Source organism: Saccoglossus kowalevskii, chromosome 9 (assembly GCF_978046115.1).
Source record: "Saccoglossus kowalevskii chromosome 9, keSacKowa6.1, whole genome shotgun sequence".
NCBI lineage: Eukaryota > Metazoa > Hemichordata > Enteropneusta > Harrimaniidae > Saccoglossus > Saccoglossus kowalevskii.
In genome coordinates this window covers 6,853,129-6,877,176 of record NC_140649.1, presented here as the reverse complement: position 1 = coordinate 6,877,176, position 24,048 = coordinate 6,853,129, and the positions used below count along the sequence as shown (strand labels likewise).

The 24,048-nt window shown below is 34.2% G+C and overlaps 1 protein-coding gene across 1 annotated transcript in view; it reads left to right on the top strand.

Moving 5' to 3' along the window:
- The window catches only part of LOC100374659 (dihydropyrimidine dehydrogenase [NADP(+)]-like), a 29,398-nt gene extending 5,507 nt beyond the window's left edge, over positions 1 to 23,891 (top strand). The window contains exons 2-16 of the mRNA XM_002742124.4: positions 5,007 to 5,120; positions 7,273 to 7,443; positions 8,900 to 9,061; positions 11,098 to 11,376; positions 12,536 to 12,731; positions 13,231 to 13,400; positions 14,072 to 14,282; positions 15,608 to 15,792; positions 16,770 to 16,985; positions 17,682 to 17,915; positions 18,451 to 18,655; positions 19,876 to 20,138; positions 20,337 to 20,516; positions 21,100 to 21,246; positions 22,418 to 23,891. Of these exons, the coding sequence (XP_002742170.3) occupies positions 5,007 to 5,120; positions 7,273 to 7,443; positions 8,900 to 9,061; positions 11,098 to 11,376; positions 12,536 to 12,731; positions 13,231 to 13,400; positions 14,072 to 14,282; positions 15,608 to 15,792; positions 16,770 to 16,985; positions 17,682 to 17,915; positions 18,451 to 18,655; positions 19,876 to 20,138; positions 20,337 to 20,516; positions 21,100 to 21,246; positions 22,418 to 22,729 (3,045 nt within the window). The 3' untranslated portion in view covers positions 22,730 to 23,891. The remainder of the gene's footprint in view (positions 1 to 5,006; positions 5,121 to 7,272; positions 7,444 to 8,899; positions 9,062 to 11,097; positions 11,377 to 12,535; positions 12,732 to 13,230; positions 13,401 to 14,071; positions 14,283 to 15,607; positions 15,793 to 16,769; positions 16,986 to 17,681; positions 17,916 to 18,450; positions 18,656 to 19,875; positions 20,139 to 20,336; positions 20,517 to 21,099; positions 21,247 to 22,417) is intronic.
- Positions 23,892 to 24,048: the final 157 nt, after the last annotated feature.

Genomic DNA, 24,048 nt, shown 5'->3' with positions numbered 1-24,048 from the left:
AAACAATGGTAGTTCTAAAAAGTTTGAGTATAAATGTGTTTTTATTAGTTCCGGCTCGGACGCAATCTGAAAACGTGTGTGTCCATGTGTCTGTGCGTGCGTGGGTGCCTATCTTAGACATGCCTTGACCGATTACATTCAAACTTCACACGTACATCGTACATAATATTATACATATTGTTTTACAATCTGATTCAAGATGGCCGAATGGTGGCCATTTTTGTGCTGAAAAATCATCAACATTAGGCATTTATGGATGGATTTTGTTCAAACTTTGGTACATATGTTAAACATTATGGAACCTTGATGCACGTTATTTTGTTTTTCAGATAGGATTTAAAATGGCCGACTGGCAGTCATTTTATTTCAATGAATGCAGTTCTAGTGCCATGCTTTGACTGATTATGTTCAAATTTTATATATTCATTATAGATCATGTCATAGATATACAAATATATTTGTTTAACTATCTGATACAAAATGGTCGAATGACGGCCATATTTTGTGCTGAAAATCATCTAAATCAAGCATTTATGGATGCACATAATTTTATTTTCCAAATCTGATTCAAAAGTTATTGACCCTTTGACCATTTTCCCCGCTCAAAATAGTGTAGATTGTTTCACATTTTCTGTAATTTTCACTGAATTCAATTTTAATTTTGGACCAAACAGACAAAATTTCACATTGCTTCAATCCAAAAATTTGAAATTTTTGCGAAATTTTATGTGGGAAATAAGCAAACTACAAATAGAACTATTTTTATGAATGATGCATGAAGTAGATATTGGCCCTTAAATAGTTAATAACAATTTCACTTGAAAATTTATAACGATGTAGAACTTGACTGAATAATGCAGACTTTTAAGAATATAGTAAATGAATTCAGCAAGATAATCTATGATAGATACGTCAAAATGCTAATCATAACATTATTCAAATCAAAATTATTTTCATTTTTAAAAATAAAAAAATTTTCTTCCAATTAAATAATGTGTGAAGCTCTCATTGCAAACCTTTGTATTTTACTTTTTTGGCTAAATCTTTCACTTTTCACCTCAAAGCTCAAAATCAGTGAAAATAAAACACTTCTAACAACACAGACAAAGTAACAGAAATATGTGAAATAAAAGCTGAAAAGCAAACAGAGTTAAATGCTAGATTTAAAGCAAGCGTGAATATTACGTGAATTATTTGAAAGTCGGTGTCTAAAAGTTGAAGGATTCAACTGTTAATAGGTTTTCTGATGAATGTGCAATAACAGTTACATGCCCATCCACCCATTCTTTGAATTAGGTAGTCTGGGAGGTGAGCTTTGAACAAGGCCATTGTTCTTTTAGTTTCGTGAGATGTTACATCGATTATAAGAAATCATCCAGTTGAAGGAAGAAAGTGTTAAAACCATAGTTATGATGAGCAATCCAGCAAATGACGATTGAAAATTTTGACCTTGAGTGAGGCAAACAAGGAAATTAATACCGTATAAATGTGACGAATGGATGGGTAGAAAGCTTAAAAGCAATGACAATTTCTGTTTTGCAATGTAAGTCACCATAGCCAGCTTGTTAGATGACAGTTATGGCATCGTCTCACACACAACAAACAGAGAGTACTAGTAGTCATTCTTGTACATTAAATTTAAGGTTATAATTTCTGTAGTGTCTGTCCATGCTTACTGACTAGAATGCCTGCATTTCAATATCAGTAGCGGGTTGTATCCTATTATAGATCAGAGCACTCTCTGTTTCTTCTAACAATAGACATATATGTCATCGTATTATTGGAAGAGAAACAGACGGGTGAAGGGGTGTCTTTTATATGCGGAATGCTGTAAAACATGTTTTTTTTTAGCTAGCATGATATTAAATTAGCTAATTTACCTAATCTATATTTTTGCTCATTCAAAATGTCGCTAATTTAAAAAAAAGTATATTCTCACAATTCTGTTATTTTATGCATTGAGATATATTCACGAAAATTGCATTCAGTTATTTCAAGTGTCATAATGTTTATATCCCAGACAGTGTTATGAATATTCATTGATGCCAACACCTTGATGACTGTATAGGACGCTATATTTAGCAGAATGTCAGCTGTTGAACCAAAGATTACCTAACACCACTCATGTCTGGACATTGTTTTGTCTCAAGCACTAAAACCTTTCAGAATAAAATATTTAATATATTCAGACTACCAGTATATTTAATATGAGTTAAGGATTGAAAGAAACATTTTAATTTATTCATTGTAATTTTATTTACAAGATTCAAGGGATAGAGGGACCTCTGTCTGTATGTCTCCCTGTCGGTCTCCCTTTTTGTCTGTATGTCTGTCTCTCCTTCTTTTCCTCTCCCTTCCCTCCCTCCTATTGTTCACTATTGCACAACAGAGACTCTGTCATGACATGAATTGAATTGTTTAAACAATGTAACAATGGCATTGTAAACACAAATGGAATATCCTAAAATGGCTGCAGAACAAAACATCGCCCGATTCTCAGACTTTCCTTTTCTGATTTAATTCAAAATTTTGAGCATAGTGGGTTGATATCAAGTATTCATTCCTAACTTATCTCAAGTGATAGTTTAGTTTTGTGCTAATTCTCTATAAAGAAATGGATACATACTTTGCATGTCAATTTCTTTTGATATAATATAATTTACAAATATGGGATTCCTCAAATTTCAATCCATAGTACCGGTATATTATTATGACTAGTTGTTTATATTTTGTCAAAATTGTCATTTTTTATTAATCCCCATTATATTAATCCCCATTATATTATTCCCCATTATATTAACGCTGTTCCACAGCAATATCGCTCAATATGAACAAGTACTCATACTACATGTATATTACTATATAGATTTGATAACTAATGGGGACTGTGCCATGCTTGTCTTGTTTATTCATAAAAAAGTTTAAGTTTTCAAAGATAATAATTGTGCCTGCAAATCCTTGCAGTCTGAAATATTGTTGACAAACTTATAAAACTTGGTATCATCAGAGTATACCTGACTTGAAGATTGCAAACACTGGCAAATAATTAAAGCAAAGGGTCGAGCAAAGGGCCCTGAGATACTCCTGATATGAAATGGCACCAGTCTGAACAATGGTTGTCAATAGCGACTCATTGTTTGTGCATGCTCGAGTATGATTTCAATAGCGCCAACAGTCTACCTGAAATGACATAATGATTAAGTTTATAAATGAGAATTTCATGATTAACTGAATCGAATGACTTACTAAAATATTTCAGCTAAAAAGTTAACAAAGGATAAAAGGTTTGTTTGATGTGTTTAATGATAAGCCATGTTTTGATTCAAAATGACTCAGTTTTGTTTACTGTTGCACAACAGGACATGACATGACATGACTTGTTTAAACAAAATAACAATTGAATCATAACCCTAAATGCAATATCCAAAATGGCTGCAGAATAAAACATCGCTGGATTCTCAGGCATTCCTTCTCTGATTTAATTCAAAATTGCGAGCATAGCGGGTTGATATCAAGTATTCACCCAAAATATTCAAACACCTTATTGATAACACAAAGAACATGTACATGTGTAATTAATCACATGTGACAACATTAGCTCGCTTAAAACACATTGAAATTTTCTATAGACTTTTAGAAAATAATAGCCAGTGGGACAGAGCGTACATCTGCACAATACTGTGGAACACTTTATTTTCGCTGGAATTAATTAATTTTCGCTGAAAAGACTTTTTGGGCGTTTTGTATGGAATTTATTTTTACTGATTTTTCATGAGTTTAATGGGAAATATAGGAAAAAAAAGTATATTCGCTGGATTTTATTTTCACGGAATCATCCCTTCAGCGAAAATAGCGAAAATAAATTCCAAGTGAAAATAAAGTATTCTACAGTATTTAAAGGGCAATGGTTGTCGCACAGCACGTGTTAAAATTTAAAATAAAAAAACAATGTTTTTTACATGTGTTGTATATGTTGTCTTATGTTGAACATGACGCGACATGACGAACACTGTCTTTTAACCTTTTTCACCACCAGTTCCAGTTTTCATCACAAATTCACAAAATAGTCCTGTTTATAGTCTGCACTTTCCTTCAGAAAAGTGGGACAAAAATAGACAAATTTTTCAAGTAAAAACTGAAAATTTACCCAAATTGTGTCTGTTGGCTTCAAAACTAGGGTTCATTTCCGGAATTATTGAAGAATATAAAAAAAATGTGTAGAAAAATTTGGGTGTGAAATTCTGGTAGTGAAAATGTTGAGGAACACTTCTGACCATAATCACCCTTGTGTAGTAATGTTGTTCATTGCTTATTTTTTGTTAAAATATTTTTAAAATAGATTGTTGGCTCAAAAAATATGCATGTTATTAATAATAATAATAATAACAAATGTTATTGCATCCTTGAAATAAATTTTTCATCAGTTAAAAGCAATAACAATGAAATACATAAACAAAAAAAAACAAAAAAATGTAAAATGCTCAAACGAAAAAGAAAAAAAAAATGATAAAAGTAAGAATTATCTTTTAATTGGATGTTCTGTTCTAATGTCAGATATGGCATATACATATTCACCCACTTGTCTTATAATTTCAACATCATTGCAACTCATCAGGTATATAAATTTCTGATTAATGTTGTGGGCTGTGTTTGGAATTATTACATCTCTCAATAGTTTTTGCCTTTTATTGTAATATTTTGGACATTCCATGAAAAAATGTACCTCATTTTCTATTTTGTTCTCTGAACAATGTATACATAATCTATTTTCTAGGGGTGTTTTTGGTTGAGTATGTCTACCTTTCTCTATTGCTAATGGATGGTTGCTAATTCTAAATCTGGACATGCAATTTATTATGAACAAATTTGAAACTTTATTGTACTAGAATCAATATTCTTTTCGGAATACAATAGCAATAAAGATTATAATAATAATCCTAATCTTTTAAAATTATTATGTTAATGAGATTATATAGTTAACTATTCAATTATTTTTTGTTAAATAGAGTTTATTGTCGCTAAATCCAAGGACTTCCCAGCATGCCATTGTTGTGCCGACTGCAGCAACGAAGAAGAACAAGAAACACTGGAAACGTAATGATACAAGCAAGAAATGTGGCGTAAGTAATCTTCCATTTACATAAAACTCGCCAGCAAATTGGCTAACTGCTTGGGTTTTGGCTTTTGATGTTTCCAGCCGCATCTACACTGATACTTGCTGTAAGGCGATGTATAACAAACCTGCATGCAGTACAACTCAAACCTCGTATATCATGGTCTTTGGATACATATGTATGTCCATTGGTTTTACGAAACTTAGGAACTTCTAATGTAGTGGCGCACAAGTCAGTTGAATGCATCAACCATTCAGTGGTGTTGAATGTGTTCGTGCGAAATAAACAACACTGCCATGATTCAACGGCATCATTGTTCTTTTGTTGTTGAAAGCATGTGACAGGATTTCTGCTATTACAAGAAAAAGCATGTTTAAAACATTTTAAGAGTTGGGTTTTTCTTAAAATTTATTTCAATGCTTAGGTTTTTGAAAAATTGATTTGATTTACCTCAAAATTTGGTGCTTCGCACATCTGTATATACATGTATATGATACAACCGATCTATTTGTATATAGGCGTTGTGTGTGTAATGAGTATATGGGAGAAACTTCGCTACTCGCTTTTCAGGCTTAGCCTTTCAAGAAGTCTTATTGTCATTACATGTTTGGATTTGATATATATATACTAGTATATTTATATCTCTACATCTTGTAACACAGAGTTACTTGTTCTTTTCTGTGAACATCACAGCATCTATTGAAATTTGTTGGATAACAGATTTAACACAATCAGTCACTGGAAGATGTGTTTTTTAGCTCCGCTGTCGACTTTGTCGAGCGGAGCTTATCATATGAGTGATTGTCCGTCGTCGTCGTCGTCCGTCGTCGTCCGTCGTCCGTGTCAATGTTTTACTTTTTCGACTTCTTCTTGAAAACTACAAGCCTGAATGCTTTGATACTTGGTGTATATGTACCTTGGGTAGACCTCTCTCAGATTTGTTCATTTCATGTTGATATCTTCAATTCTCTAATGTTGGTGAATATTTTTGTCATTTTTGGTAAAAAGTGATATTTTCGACTTCTTGTTAAAAACCGCAAGTGCAAATGCTTTGATATTACATATATAGGTACTACATGTGGACCTCTCTCAGATTTGTTCATTTTGTAATGTTATCTTTAATTCTCTAATTTTGGTGAATATTTTTGTCATTTTTGGTAAAAAGTGATATTTTCGACTTCTTATTAAAAACCGCATGTCCAATTGCTTTGATACTACATATATAGGTACTACATGTGGACCTCTCTCAGATTTGTTCATTTCGTGATGATATCTTCAATTCTCTATTTTTGGTGAATATTTTTGTCATTTTTGGTAAAAAGTGATATTTTCGACTTCTTGTTAAAAACCGCAAGTCCGATTGCTTTGATATTACATATATAGGTACTACATGTGGACCTCTCTCAGATTTGTTCATTTTGTGATGATATCTTCAATTCTCTAATTTTGGTGAATATTTTTGTCATTTTTGGTAAAAAGTGATATTTTCGACTTCTTGTTAAAAACCGCAAGTCCGATTGCTTTGATATTACATATATAGGTACTACATGTGGACCTCTCTCAGATTTGTTCATTTTGTAATGATATCTTCAATTCTCTAATTTTGGTGAATATTTTTGTAATTTTTGGTAAAAAGTGATATTTTCGACTTCTTGTTAAAAACCAATAGATCAATTGCTTTGATATTACATATATAGATACTACATGTAGACCTTTCGCAGATTTGTTCATTTTGTGATGATATCTTCAGTTCTCTAATTTTGGTGAATATTTTTGTCATTTTTGGTAAAAAGTGATACTTCTTGTTGAAAACTGTAAGTCCGGTTGCTTTGATATTACATATATAGGTACTACATGTGGACCTCTTTCAGATTTGTTCATTTTGTAATGATATCTTTAATTCTCTAATTTTGGTGAATATTTTTGTCATTTTTGGTAAAAAGTGATATTTTCGACTTCTTGTTAAAAACTGTAAGTCCGATTGCTTTGATACTATTCATATTGTTCATTTTCTAATGATGTCTTCAGTTCTTTAATTGAAATGTGCATTGCTAACAGCGGAGCTATCTCAGCCGATAGGCTGCTTGTTTAAAATTCTTGCTTGTATTAATGACGGGGACTATGTAATCCTTTTTAATGACTTGTGATTTTTACGTAGAGCTGTGACACTTTAAAGAACAACTTTGATGACATAAAGCATACAACACTGAGTGAAAGAGGAGCTTTAAGAGAAGCAGCACGATGTCTAAAATGTGCAGATGCACCATGCCAAAAGAGTTGCCCAACTCAACTTGATATTAAAGCTTTCATTAGTAGTATTGCTACTAAGGTAAGTTGTTAGCTGTTTGTTACACCTCTGCTGATTGGTCAGTTAAAATCACATGTACAGAATTGTACATTTGAGTGTTGATGAAAATGAAAATTTTAGGGTGCAGTATATATATACTAAATTCTGCGTAAATTTGCCCTGGGCTGTTAAACGGCAGTCTGGGTTTTAAAAAAATAAAGTAGGACCAAGAATCATGATTTTTCGGCAGTTTTTAAAGTTGTTTTTTAAATATTTTGGTGTCATTTTTCAGACATTTCAATCTTTCTTGACACCTAAACAGAGTCTATTTATGTTTTTATTGCAAGAGTATGTTTATTGTGACTAACGTGAATGGGTAAGCTTTGTTTCGACAATGAACTGTTATCATTGTAAACAATGGTTCTAATGCTCAGTTTATCTTTTGAAAACAACTATTTCATGCCGTTTTCCCATCAAAATCCAAGCCAAAAGATCATACTGCAACATCGGCAAATCTCTTCCGCGTTGTGTTCAGTAACATTAACATATTTAAATGAGCTATGGTAATTTGGCATCATTCAGCATTTTTATTGGTTAATTGGCAATTTGACCTATTAGGTCATGCAAGAGAAAAACATGGCGGATACTCTACAGTATCAATCGTTTATGCGACCGGAATCATTTGCTACCGATGAAACTAAGTTGAATTTTATTTGCATTTCATAACAATTCAACGAATTGATGTTTTGTACGTTATTATATTCACTACTGAGTATTAATCAACAATTGTGAAACGCAGCATGACTGGATTGCGCAACCGCGATCATTTGTTGCTACGCAATGCAGTTGTGTTCGTATTTATTTGAAACTTCGTTTAGAATATACTTTCATTAGCAATAAAATTAAAAAAATGTATTTGACGTACCAGGTTCGTTAATGTGATTTTTTTGGGAGAAAAATGACACTGGGTGACATTGTAATGAAAGTTTAGTGGGTCTATTTTTAATTCAGCAAGAAAAAAATGAATCAAATTTTAGATTAGCTTCTGCAATTGTTTCTTTCGTCTTGGGTGGCCCAACTGCTAGCGTTGAACTCTGCATAGTTGGATTTTTCGATGAAAATAGAAGTCCCCAAAAAATATTTAATGATCTTTTTATGAAATTTGGAACTCCAAATAAGCGAATTTATGGCAGAATCCGGTACTATTTACTGAGCCTTTAAAGTGAGATCATTGACCGTAGTGGTATTTATTAAACCCATTACCTGAGATGACCACTAAATAATTGCCAAGAAGGTCGTTTAACTATTTTGTCATATACTGTTATTGACCCTTTGTCATTTCCTAATTACAAGGAAGGTAAAACAAAATGTACCATAAACTTAAGTTATGGACCATATATAAACCTGTATCACATCATACTGTGGAGATATGCACATTATGCATGTGCTAATGTCATTTAGACTTAAGTCAATTCACACTGGGTTAATTTGGTTTCAGAACTATTATGGTGCTGCCAAGGCAATATTTTCAGACAACCCTTTGGGTTTGACCTGTGGTATGGTGTGTCCTACCAGTGATCTTTGTGTTGGTGGTTGTAACCTTTTCGCATCAGAAGAAGGCCCTATAAATATAGGTGGACTGCAACAGTTTGCAACTGAGGTGAGTTCAGTGTCTACAATAGTTTGCAACTGAGGTGAGTTCAGTGTCTACAATAGTTTGCAACTGAGGTGAGTTCAGTGTCTACAATAGTTTGCAACTGAGGTGAGTTCAGTGTCTACAATAGTTTGCAATTGAGGTGAGTTCAGTGTCTACAACAGTTTGCAACTGAGGTGAGTTCAGTGTCTACAATAGTTTGCAATTGAGGTGAGTTCAATGTCTGCAATAGTTTGCAACTGAGGTGAGTTCAGTGTCTACAATAGTTTGCAACTGAGGTGAGTTCGGTGTCTACAATAGTTTGCAATTGAGGTGAGTTCAGTGTCTACAATAGTTTGCAATTGAGGTGAGTTCAGTGTCTACAATAGTTTGCAACTGAGGTGAGTTCAGTGTCTACAATAGTTTGCAACTGAGGTGAGTTCAGTGTCTACAATAGTTTGCAACTGAGGTGAGTTCAGTGTCTACAATAGTTTGCAACTGAGGTGAGTTCAGTGTCTACAATAGTTTGCAACTGAGGTGAGTTCAGTGTCTACAATAGTTTGCAATTGAGGTGAGTTCAGTGTCTACAATAGTTTGCAACTGAATTGAGATCAGCGTCTACAATAGTTTGCAACTGAGGTGAGTTCAGTGTCTACAATAGTTTGCAATTGAGGTGAGTTCAGTGTCTACAAGAGTTTGCAATTGAGGTGAGTTCAGTGTCTACAATAGTTTGCAACTGAGGTGAGTTCAGTGTCTACAATAGTTTGCAACTGAGGTGAGTTCAGTGTCTACAATAGTTTGCAACTGAATTGAGATCAGCGTCTACAATAGTTTGCAACAGAAGTGAGTTCAGCATCTACAATAGTTTGCAACTGAAGTGAGTTCAGCATCTACAATAGTTTGCAACGGAGGTGAGTTAAGTGTCTACAATAGTTTGCAACTGAGGTGAGTTAAGTGTCTACAATAGTTTGCAACTGAGGAGAGTTAAGTGTCTACAATAGTTTGCAACTGAGGTGAGTTGAGTGTCTACAATAGTTTGCAACTGAGGTGAGTTCAGTGTCTACAATAGTTTGCAACTGATGTGAGTTCAGTGTCTACAATAGTTTGCAACTGAAGTGAGTTCAGTGTCTACAATAGTTTGCAACTGAAGTGAGTTCAGTGTCTACAATAGTTTGCAACTGAATTGAGATCAGCGTCTACAATAGTTTGCAACTGAAGTGAGTTCAGCATCTACAATAGTTTGCAACTGAGGTGAGTTAAGTGTCTACAATAGTTTGCAACTGAGGTGAGTTAAGTGTCTACAATAGTTTGCAACTGAGGTGAGTTAAGTGTCTACAATAGTTTGCAACTGAGGTGAGTTCAGTGTCTACAATAGTTTGCAACTGAAGTGAGTTCAGTGTCTACAATAGTTTGCAACTGAGGTGAGTTAAGTGTCTACAATAGTTTGCAACTGAGGTGAGTTAAGTGTCTACAATAGTTTGCAACTGAGGTGAGTTCAGTGTCTACAATAGTTTGCAACTGAAGTGAGTTCAGTGTCTACAATAGTTTGCAACTGAGGTGAGTTCAGTGTCTACAATAGTTTGCAACTGAAGTGAGTTCAGTGTCTACAATAGTTTGCAACTGATGTGAGTTCAGTGTCTACAATAGTTTGCAACTGAAGTGAGTTCAGTGTCTACAATAGTTTGCAACTGAAGTGAGTTCAATGTCTACAATAGTTTGCAACTGAGGTGAGTTCAGGGGCCTACCTGTCTACACTGGGGCCTACCTGTCTACACTGGGGCCTACCTGTCTACACTGGGGCCTACTTGTCTACACTGACCTACTGCCTACCCCTCTACACTGGCCTGGGTTTACTTGTCTACACTGGGGCCTAGCTGTCTACACTTAAGTCCTACCTGTCTAACCTGGGGCTTACCTGTCTACACTGGCCTGGGTTTACCTGACTACACTGGGGTCTACACTGAGGCATATTCATATACAGTTTGTATTGAGGTGTTTTTGATTAATTTTAGTGTTAGCATAATCAGTTTTCTCCTAACATAATTACATTGTGAGTCTTGCAGATGTTTCAGAAGATGAGAATTCCTCAAATACGGGATCCAAGTCTGCCGGCATTGGATGATTTACCAGAAAGCTACCAATCCAAGATATCATTGATTGGATGTGGACCTGCATCTATAAGTTGTGCAACGTTCCTGGCAAGGCTTGGATATAGCAATATAGTTGTATATGAGAAACAAGAATATGTCGGTGGTCTCAGCTCTTCAGAGATTCCACAATTCCGCCTTCCTTTTGATGTTGTCTCATTTGAAGTGGAACAGATGAAGGATTTAGGAGTCAAGGTAACAAAATATTTTCATTCCCAACAGATAAAAGGTGTTTTTCACATATTTACGATACTAATTATTATAATCTCCATTGCTATTTGGTTTAAAAATGGCCAGCTTGCGGCTGCTTTGCTTTTTTTCAGTATGTCCTGCTTTCATATTGACCACAATATTACAATTCTCTTGGTCTACAATCATTAACAATGAACATGCATAGAATACTGTCATTCGTGGCAAAGAAAAAAGTGGTTTACTTGCTCATAGTTAAAACAGTGACCACAAAACAATGTACAGTTGTTTTTTTCAAGTCAATATTGTGACTGTCCTGTATGACCATGACACTGTAGTGGTGTTCATGTTATGGATCTCGGCAATGTGCTGAGAATAGTGATCGAGTATCCGTGTGCTGAAAAAACTTGATCTCGGTTGCAACAAAGTGTTAGGATTAAAACTTGGTCTTTGATGTTGAACTTAAGAGAGCATGTACTTATTCATGTGGGAAGAGCAGCCATCTTGTCAAGAAACATAAAGTTGGATGCTGAAGTAAGAACACATATTTAATAGTGAATGGAGAGAAGATGACATTATATTTCACATGATGAGCCGAGCAGGTCCTGATGTGGGTCCGCATTACATGAATGCAAGTGCAATCCCAATGCAAACATTAAGTGTTGAGAAAATTGGGCGTGTTTGAGACCATATAATGTGAACCTTTGCTAATATCGCCAACCCTTACTACCATTCAAAGTCTGTGTGAAATCACCATGAGTTTCATGCTTGGTATATACATAATTTGTGATCTGATATAATATGGCTGACTGGTGGCCATTTTTGTCTTATTTCTCATTAAATTTGGTTTACAGATGCAAAAATGATTTTTTCTTGATTCAATAATTTTAACCATTCTGGTCTTTTTTATATGGCAACAATTATTGGCAATTCAAATAAAGCATGAACTGAATAAAATTACGGGAACAAGCAAAAAACAGAACAAAAGAAATTTGATAATTTGAATAAATGAGAATAATAAAAACTTAGGACACTTCAAGTTTCTTGTAAAAAAGTTTAAATAGTGTGTGACAGGTTTGAATCGTTTGTGTGTTGATAATGGCAATAAATTTATTAATGTAATTGTTTAGTGACAGCCAGAAATAAATGTCTTAAATCTTTTCAGGTTGAGTTTGGTAAAGGCTTAGGTATAAATGGAATGTCCTTGCAGTCACTCAAGGAGAATGGTAGCAAAGTGGTGTTTATTGGTATTGGTATGCCACAGCCAAAACTCATTCCAATATTTCATGATTTGGCCATGAAACATGGATTCTATACATCAAAGCATTTTTTACCTCTTGTTGCTGCAGCCAGTAAAGCAGGTATGTCACATGCAACAGTTTTTTCAAGCCCCCTGGAACATGAATACATATGCCTCTATAGTCATGGAACATAGTGATGAGACGCCCAAATATGGATACATTTGGCATTTACATGCCCAAATATAGACAAATGACATGTAAAAAATATAAATACATTTGTTAATGAGATGCATTTGATAATGAGATTTCCAAATATAGATTATTTGGTAATAAGATGCCTAAATATGGATATATTTGGTAATGATATTACCAAATATGGATATATATTATAATGAGATGGATGTCCAAATATGGATGCATTTGGTATTAAGATTCCCAAATATGATAGCATTTGGGTAATGAGATACCCAAATAGGAATACATATAGTAATGATATGACCAAATGAGGATACATATTCTAATGAGATGCCCAAATATTGCAATGATACAGTTTGCTCGAATATGGATGCATTTGGTAGTTAGATGCTAAAAAATGGAAATCATTTTTATTACTTGATAGGTATGTGTAGTTGTAAATCCTCACTTCCTGAGATACATGGTAATGTAATTGTTCTTGGTGCTGGTGACACAGCATTTGACTGTGCTACATCTGCTCTACGCTGTGGAGCAAGGCGTGTCTTTGTGGTTTTCAGGAAGGGTTTCACTACAATCAGGGCTGTACCAGAAGAGGTATGTATCAGCAACACTTACTCTGCATATCACTGCACAATGCCTCTATACTGATCGGTCATAAACCCACTAACAGATTTTCAATTTATTTTGTTCATTGCAAGCATAATAGAATGTAATTAAGATGTGATATTGAGGGTCATGTGATGTTGAGGGTCATGTGATGTTGAGGGTCATGTGATGTTGAGGGTCATGTGATGTTGGGGTCATGTGATGTTGGAGTCATGAGATTGATATAAATTATCAGACATTCAAGTGACTAGTTGTCGTTGTCAAGAAATGAGTGTTGAGTAATAGCGCCATCAGTGTCGGTTTTCTTGCAATAATGGGGGGGAGGTTGATTTCTAGTTTGCGAAATTTTTTCCTGATTCTCCTAGTTTTCGTCCTTCTGATGAGCTATCAAACATTTACGCGGCCCCCTACACAGGCGAAATTGGACACTTTTTAACCCCAGAGCTCACAAGTTTCTAAGGTAACGATGGAAGTCAAAACTTGTCTAATGATGTAATACAATCCATTCGCAGTGTTCCAAAATTTATTATAATTTGTTAAATCATATTTACCTTTCACCAATTGATATATTGAGTATCATCCAAACTCTTGGGTATGGCTTGACCCCAAATCTGGAAAGACTTGAACTTAATTTACTTGTATGCATCATAATATTTCAGATGGAATTGGCCAGGGAAGAGAAATGTGAGTTCATGCCTTTTGTTGCTCCACGGAAAGTGCTGGTTAAGGATGGTAGAATCACCGGGTTAGAGCTATGCCGTACTGAACAACAAGATGATGGTAGTTGGTTTGAAGATGAAGAACAAACTGTTCGACTCAAAGCAGATTTTATCATTTCAGCATTTGGATCCTCACTCACGGATGACATTGGTGAGACAATTTTGAGATTCCAACCAGTGTGTGAAAATCACCATGGAAACAGTGTTATTTCAACCCCCACCCTGAAATCATCCGTGGTATTATGGCATTATCTGGGCGGTGTTTTCACAAATATCTAAACAGTTTTCATTAAAACCACAGGCAGTTTAGAATTTTGTCTATGGGTGCTATGATTAAATCATTATGTATAAGATCCCCTATGGGAGTACATGGTAGAACCATGGATAGTATGCAAGATATTCTATGGGAGTATATGATTGAACCACACACTATATAAGATATTCTGTGGGAGTATATGATTAAACCACACACTATATAAGATATTCTATGGGAGGTTAGGATTGAACCACACACTGTATATAAGATGTTCTATGGGTGCTATGATTAAATCATTATGTATAAGATCCCCTATGGGAGTACATGGTAGAACCATGGATAGTATGCAAGATATTCTATGGGAGTATATGATTGAACCACACACTATATAAGATATTCTATGGGAATATATGATTGAACCACACACTATATAAGATATTCTATGGGAGTATATGATTGTACAACACACTATATAAGATATTCTATGGGAGTATATGATTGAACCACACACTATATAAGATATTCTATGGAAGTATATGATTGAACCACACACTATATAAGATATTCTATGGGAGTATATGATTGAACCACACACTAAGGTATTCTATGGGAGTATATGATTGTACAACACACTGTATATAAGATATTCTATGAGAGTATATGATTGTACAACACACTGTATATAAGATATTCTATGAGAATATATGATTGTACAACACACTGTATATAAGATATTCTATGAGAGTATATGATTGTACAACACACTGTATATAAGATATTCTATGAGAGTATATGATTGTACAACACTGTATATAAGATATTCTATGAGAGTATATGATTGTACAACACTGTATATAAGATATTCTATGAGAGTATATGATTGAACCACACACTATATAAGATATTCTATGGGAGTATATGATTGTACAACACTGTATATAAGATATTCTATGAGAGTATATGATTGAACCACACACTATATAAGATATTCTATGGGAGTATATGATTGAACCACACACTATATAAGATATTCTATGGGAGTATATGATTGTACAACACTGTATATAAGATGTTCTATGGGTGCTATGATTAAACCATAGACTGTATGCAAGATATTCTATGGGAGTATAAGATTGAATCAAAAGATGATATAGGGATCCTCTATGGGGGGTCACAATTTCAGTGTCAGTTCTAATTGTGCAATATTTATAATTTTACAGTGAAGTCTGCAATGTCTCCAATTAAATTTAATAAATGGGGTTTACCTGATGTTAACCATGACACGATGCAGACCAGTGAAGAGTGGGTGTTCTGTGGTGGTGACTTAGCTGGTGTTGCCCAGACAACGGTAGAATCTGTAAATGATGGCAAACAAGCAGCATGGTACATACATCAATATCTACAGGTATGCATGCTTTGTACAAACATTCCTCAATATTGATGTAATTAAATGAAATGTACACTAAATATCATAAAAAATGCTCTTGTTTCTGAAATAATGGATGCATCTGTCATGATGCTAGGATAAAATTAAGTACATACTGACCCTAAAGTAGTATATGGTTGAACAGCCTTATGAACTCATCGCCTGTAATCAACTGTTGCTATGACAATAATATTCCCAGTAGGCTTGAAGCAACACTGTTATCAGAACTGCACTTGTAAATTCTACTGTACTTTCATTGTTCCGTTATTATGTGGTCTTCACTAGCATTGTTCACACTATGGTTTTTACACAGTTTAAAACTTAAATATTTCTCATTGTCTTAACTATATTAATTTATTGTCATAAAACCTTCAATTATGACAATTTATAAATTGCCTGTAAATGTGTAACTTTCAACAGATCAGATAAAAACTGGCCACTATCAATAAATAACCATTTAGTGTTGTGTAACCCCTCTCTATACAATGGTACAGTTTTGAGGACAGTGTTACTGTAAAATACTTTATTTTCGCTTAGAATTAATTTTCGCTATTTTTGCTGAGAATTAATTTTCGCTATTTTCGCTGAAGGATTGGTTCAGTAAAATAAAATCCAGCGAATATACATTTTTTCCTACATTTCACATTGAACTCCATACAAAACGCCCAAAAAGCTTTTTCAGCGAAAATTAATTACAGCGAAAATAAAGTATTCCACAGTACTTTAAATGGCCTGTGATCACGGAAGACAGGCTGTGGGGGGATAGTATACATTGTCAATCCACCAATAATATGCTAACATTTCTTTTTACTATACTGCTAAAACAGAAGACAAGGTTATGATTGTTTAACTATGTTTTTTTCATACAGTATGTTCTGTATCAGTATTTTAGAAATGAGTTTTGTCTTAATATATTCCAAGTTGATATATCTTATACTTGTGTTATTATTTCACAGAAATTACACAGTGCCTCAGTACCGAGCAAACCACAGCTACCAAAGTTTTATACACCAATAGACTCTGTAGATATCAGCGTTGAAGTATGTGGGTTGAAATTCAGCAACCCATTTGGATTGGCCAGCGCTCCTCCAACAACAACGTCCGCCATGATTAGACGTGGATTTGAAGCTGGTTGGTCATTTGCATTGACAAAAACATTTTCACTTGACAAAGTAAGTAAAAACATTGTGATACTTTCTCAGTTGAAATATTCACAAATGTTGGTGATTGGAGACATTTCAACGCAGTTTTTTTCATCCAATACTCAATTTTGTTTTCAATTTGACAGTTATTCTGTTTTTTTAAATCTCTATAAACATAAAAGTATTAAATTTGATATGCTAAATTCACTGATATTAATAATATTAATAAGGTCATGGCCAACTCATAATGAACTCAAGCACACACAGTCTGTGCTCTATACATATCCGCAGAGTGTGTTTATTTCATTATGGGTTGACAGTTCACACATCATATGTCAAATATATTCAATATTTTAAAACAAAAACTTTTCTCGACAGTTTGATTTTACAGATAATCACACAGTTCTTTATATCCCTTTTAGTGTAAAATTTGTCAAGGGGGAATTAAAATCAACCACTGAACAGATTTTTGTTATTATTAAACACAAATTACTGTATCTTAATTAATTATGCAGATTAGTCAGGGTTGTGGTGATGGATCATTTCATAAATGGGAAAGGTACCACAAGATTAATTATCACATGTCTTCAAGCTTGATGTTCATACATTGAGTTAAAAGGAACCTCAGAGAGTGTGACTGATATTCAAATTCATTGGATCAAGATTATATTGTGATTCAAGAGACGCTAGCTGATTTGTTTTTAATTTGATTGTATTACATTTCAGGACATTGTGACTAATGTTTCTCCTCGTATAGTTCGTGGTACCACATCAGGTCATGTCTACGGCCCTGGACAAGGCTCTTTCTTAAACATTGAGTTGATTAGTGAAAAGACAGCCGCATATTGGTGCCAAACTGTTACCGAACTCAAAGCTGACTTCAAAGATAAAATCATCATCTCCAGTATAATGTGTAGTTACAACAAAGAAGACTGGACAAAGTTGGCCAAGATGGCCGAGGTATGCGTAATTTAAAAATCATGACTAGTTCATCATTTAAAGTGAAATTCAATCTTGTGAATGTCTGAAATCATTTCTAAGACTTGCACTACCATAATTTTACAAACTTTAAACCAAAAACACGGTGTATATAAATGCTTATACTGATCTTGCATGTCAATTAAATTAAAATGCATAACCTTCAAAGAAAATATTGCAAAAGTTGTACCAGCCAATCATGTGTGTTCAATTGCTATGGTTGGAAAGACGCACAGACAACACTCTGTCATGTGACAGAATCTTGTGGCAACAGTCAGGATTTTTTTGGCATAAAAGTATAAAATAAAAAATTTTCACATAGTAGAATCTAGCTGGTCTGATGAACAAGTAATTTTTTGTTTTGACTGGTCTAATTTTAAATATGGTCGATTCCAGGTGTAAAATAGGTGTAAATTCTTATACTTATTTCGGGAATATCAAGGTTTGTGTTTTCACATTGATATGACGATGAAAATGATTTACACCGCGATTCAATTGATTGTTATAATTGTATTAGGATTCAGGAGCTGATGCCTTGGAATTAAACCTCTCCTGTCCACATGGAATGGGAGAACGAGGTATGGGATTAGCATGTGGACAAGATGCTGAACTGGTTCGTAATATCTGCAGATGGGTTCGAGCTGCCGTCAAGATTCCATTCTTTGCTAAACTGACTCCTAATGTCACTGATATTGTAGTGATCGCAAAGGCTGCTTATGAAGGTATTGTAAAAGCTTATTGATAATTAATAAACTCAATTATAACATGCAAATGACAAATTATTTTTTTCTTGTGTGGGAATTAAAAAATTATTATTTGGGATGGAACTGAAAATTTGCCTTGATTTGATCTGGCATTGGTAGGTTAAGAGAAACGTTTACCTGCATGACAAAGTGACCACTGATGGAGCTTTAGAGCCATAAGCAAATTTGCTGAAAATTAGGAATGTGTCAGCCAAGTTACGCCAGAAAATTGTTTCCCAAATAATTTAGATGCAATTAGAAGTGGAGAGCTTCAGATGAGGTTGGATCATACACAAAACAATTGACCTTTCAACAACTTGCATGCCTTACCTGAACCCCTTTCAACATGCTGATGTTTATATCCACATTTACAAAGGAAATGTTTCAGTCAATGCAATGTCATTGGGTTATCAGTAAACGATTGCAGTGCACGTATTTATGAAATCGTTTTGCAACACACTCCATTTTTTTGGTGTTGATTATTTCTGTGCTGCATTATGTGTAAATAGTTAAAGCAAGAATTAAAAGAATTCAATTTTAAACCAGTTTTGAAATATTTATAAATTAGATTTTCAAAATAAAGGGATTTCAATTTATAAAGATGTATCACTACACTACAGTATTATTATGTGGTTGCAGATAAGCTTTTGCAGGTCTCATACCACTAATTGAAACTCCATAGACCACAATGTTAACATATGACGAGATTGCTAAATAAAAATGATGAATAAAGTTGAAAACATGGCTCAAAAATGGGAAATCAACATGCCAGTAATCAACCACATGAAAAAAACTAACATGTTGGCCAGCTCAAACTCTTGTAAATCTCAGGTAAACAAGACACACCTTCTGTATTTAGATTGCACCAAGAGAAATCACTGGAAAAACACGAAGATTATAACATCCAAATACACACAAAATAAACCCACATGTACACATCCGCCAAGTAGTAAATGAAAGAACACATGTTGGTCTCACCTTTGACCCAGGTGATCACGCCTTCAAACAAGGAGCACCTGAGAAAAAAAATATTTAAAAAATTTCATTGGTTCTTGCAAGGCATTTAAATTGAGGGCTATGAACGGTCATTACCGGTAGTTGATTAGTTGCATGAGACCTGCACGACTAGTCACAATGTTCTGTCAATAACTTGTATTCAACATGACATCACTCTGTCATGTCATATTTTTATATTTAAGGGAAAGCTGATGGTGTAACTGCTACCAATACTGTGTCTGGTTTAATGGGTCTAAAATCTAATGGTACAGCGTGGCCAGCAGTTGGGAAAGAGAAACTAACAACATACGGCGGGGTGTCTGGAAATGCTATCAGACCTATAGCATTGCGAGCAGTGTCTGCTATTGGTCGTGCGTTGCCAGGGTTTCCTATCTTGGCAACAGGTGGTATTGACTCTGCTGATGCAGGATTGCAGTTCCTTCAATCTGGAGCATCGCTTCTTCAGGTGAAAAATCCAACCCATGTTCTTTTCTCCTACATGTCCTTGTAAATAATTATTCACTCTATTTAACACACCAACACATTTAAATAGGTCATTGATTTCATAAAATTATTTCTTTTTGCAAATAAACCAGCCTTCTCTGTTGGATGTCTGGTGTCTGGTTCATAAAAGATCACTAACCAAAGTACTATGTTTTTTTAGGTTGGAAGTGCTGTACAAAACCAAGATTTTACAGTCATTGAAGACTACATAACAGGTCTAAAAACATTGATGTATTTGAAAAGTATTGATGAGTTAAGTGATTGGGATGGGCAGAGTCCGCCAACATTGCGACATCAGTTGGGAAAACCGGTCCCTAAACTTAATGAAATAATAGGGAAGGTGAGTTTGAACAAGAAATTGTCATGTTATAATGTCAATTCATAAGGCATTATATCATGTCAATAATCCCTCCAGATTGGTCAAGTGAATGGTGATTTTGGTGTTGTATAACAGACTTTACAGCTTGTCAGCTTTTGGTGGCACTTTTCTACCCACAATTCAAAACTTTGCAAAAGCTTATGTTATTATCAGCCATATTCAATTTTTATCAATATTGGTTATGAAACAAAGTCCAACAATCGCTGCATGTGTTGTAAGTCAGAGTGATAAACCACCCAGCAGTTTGCAGCAGAGTGATGCAATTACTAAGAGCATTTTCCACTTTTTACTGTATTGTGATGTCATTTCCATATAGTGTGGTAATTTCTATATAATGATGTCATTTCTACAATGATGCTATTTCTGTGTAATGATGTCATGCCTAGTAATGCCATTCCTAGTTATCAATAAATAAATGCAATACAGCAAAAAGCACTTGCAAACATAATTAGATACAATTATAGTATTTGTATTAATAATACTCGTATAGACCTAATTATGTGTTTTGTTGTGAATAAATAATTTTATTGATATCAAATTTCAGGGAATTCCTAACTTTGGTCCATATCGTGAAAAACGTGCTGAAATCGTTGCAGCAAACAAGGCAACGATTGATCTCTTGGCAGAAGATCAGAAACCTTCACCACAACGACCTCCTTACCAGCCAAAGAAGTCTATTCCCACTGTAAAGGTAATATATAGAGAATATATCAATTTATTGTCCTTTGATGTAACATTGAACTTTCAGACTTGGTTCAAAATGGCTGACTGGTGGCCATTTTGTTTCAAAGAACGCAGTTCCAGATCATATATCTGATATGTCTGGACCGATCAAGTTCAAATTTTACACATGAATCAGACATATGCATATGCTTTTGTTCCCCATTCCGATTCAAGTTGGCAGATTGGCAGCCATTGTAAAAATAAAAATGCATTAAAATCATACATTTTCACCAGAACCAGATCTGTTTAAACTTGCTACATAAATTGAACATAATCAAACCTTGGTACACTCCATGTTATTTTTTAGCTCTGCTGTCATATGAGTGATTGTCCGTCGTCGTCCGTGTCAATGTTTTACTTCTTCTTGAAAACTACAGGCCTGAATGCTTTGATACATTGTGTATATGTACTATGGGTAGACCTCTCTTAGGTTTGTTCATTTCATGTTGTTATCTTCAATTCTCTAATTTTGGTGAATATTTTTGTCATTTTTGGTAAAAAGTGATGTTTTTTGACTTCTTGTTAAAAACTGCAAGTCCAATTGCTTTGATATTACATATATAGGTACTACATGTGGACTTCTTTCAGATTTGTTAATTTCGTGGTGATATTTTCAATTATCTATTTTTGATGATTATTTTTGTCATTTTTGGTGAAAAGTGATATTTTTGACGTTTTGTTGAAAACAGCAAGTCCCATTGCTTTGATACTATACATATTGTTCATTTTCTAATGATATATTCTGTTCTTTAATTGAAATGTGCATTGCTAACAGCGGAGCTATCTCAGCCGACAGGCTGCTGTTTTGAATTGGGTTCGAAATGGTGGCCATTTTGTTTAAAAGAATGTAGTTCTCTGAAACATATATTCAACGTGACTAGACAAATCAAGTTCAAACTTTACACACACATCAGACATATCGGACAAACACACAATGCATTTTTGTCACTATGGAATCCAAAATGGCTGACTGGCGGTCATCTTGTTTAAACAATGCAGTTCCATAAAGCCGTATCTCAGGCATCCCTGGACCAATCAAGTTTAAACTTCACACATTCAGCCATATATATATTTGTATCTCTAATACAAACAGGGATTATGTCATTGGCAATGACTTGTTTCTTTTGTTTTTATTTTAGGAAATGATTGGCAGAGCATTATCAAAGATAGGTGCATATGGTGACTTGGATAACACTCAACAATATGTAGCTATCATTGACGAGGAAATGTGTATAAATTGCGGTAAATGTTACATGACTTGTAATGATAGCGGTTACCAAGCCATTGTTTTCGATCCAGAAACGCATCTTCCTCGTATCAACGCAGATTGCACTGGATGCACTCTATGCGTCAGCGTTTGCCCCATATTGGATTGTATCACAATGATACCACGTCAAATTCCTCATGTCATCAATAGAGGTGTACCATTATCTGTCTCATCTGTTGCTTAGACGATAGTTGCTAGGCAAGTGAACAAAAATGTCCGCTTCATGACTAAACGCAATAATATTAGAGTTTTATGTTTAAATATTGCCTGCTGATGCCATTTTTCCATCTATTTTGGCTATTCATGACGGTTTTCAGCAGCTGAGGTTGTTAATACCATATGTATATCATGAAAATAGTTGAAAAGCAAAAATATATTATAATAATAAATTAGACATAATACACTGCAGAGTGGAATTAAATATATATTTCTCAGTGTCACCTGCTTTTTTGAAAAATGGTGCTTGCTAGTACTGTAGAATACTTTATTTTCGCTTGGAATTAATTTTCGCTGAAGGAATGATTCAGTGAAAATAAAATCCAGTGAATATGCTGTTATAAATTCCATACAAAACACTCAAATAGTCTATTAAACAAAAATTAATTCCAGCTAAAATTAAATATTTCACAGTATTGCTTTTGAATTGTGACTTCATTATAGCAGTCCTTATTGGATGTGTTAATACCAGTATTCATGAATATAAAATATATATTTGTTAGTTATTTTTTTAGAAAATTAACTTGTATGATGTTATTTCACTAGTGAAGCCTTGAGTGCGTCTTCCATGGTTTTGAACCATTTGTGGAATGTAAACTGATCATGTCAAAAGCTCAGCATAAAATCTAACCAAGCAGTGTTGTCATCAGTGTTGTGCCAGTCTGGCTGTAATTGCTCAGTTCTGTTGATTATTTCTCCACAATGGTACTATAAATGGTATCGCTCTATTTTGTTACAAGAAAATGAGTAAAAATGCAATCATTTCAGCTCACCACATCTTTGATACAAATATTTGATTATTCATTTCCCACAAACACATTACATTATGCATATTCAATACTAGTACATTGCAACAAATTATTCTAGTTTATTAACTATGTTTGTGTGAATTAATTTTAATTTGCATATATGAATCGTTTATATGGTAATGTAGAAAGAATTGTAGTTTACGGTAATATACATTTCTAGAAATGTTTGTCTTCATGCGACTTGAAAATGGATTATCATCGGTATGTCAATACGGGCATTAATACTAGTGGTTTGCATATTGATAATTGTGTGGTCACATTTACTGAAACTATAATATGTCATATATGAATAATATATAATAAATAATAACTCAACTGGAATGCATTGTGTTTTCTGTTCAATAGTTTAAAGTCAATGCATGTTCAATTTAATGTTGATCGACTTTTGCATGCATTGATGTTGACTCTCCTATGAATTGATGTTGATTGATTTTCACCTACATTGTGAGGTTGACTCTTGCATGTTTCTTTTACACAT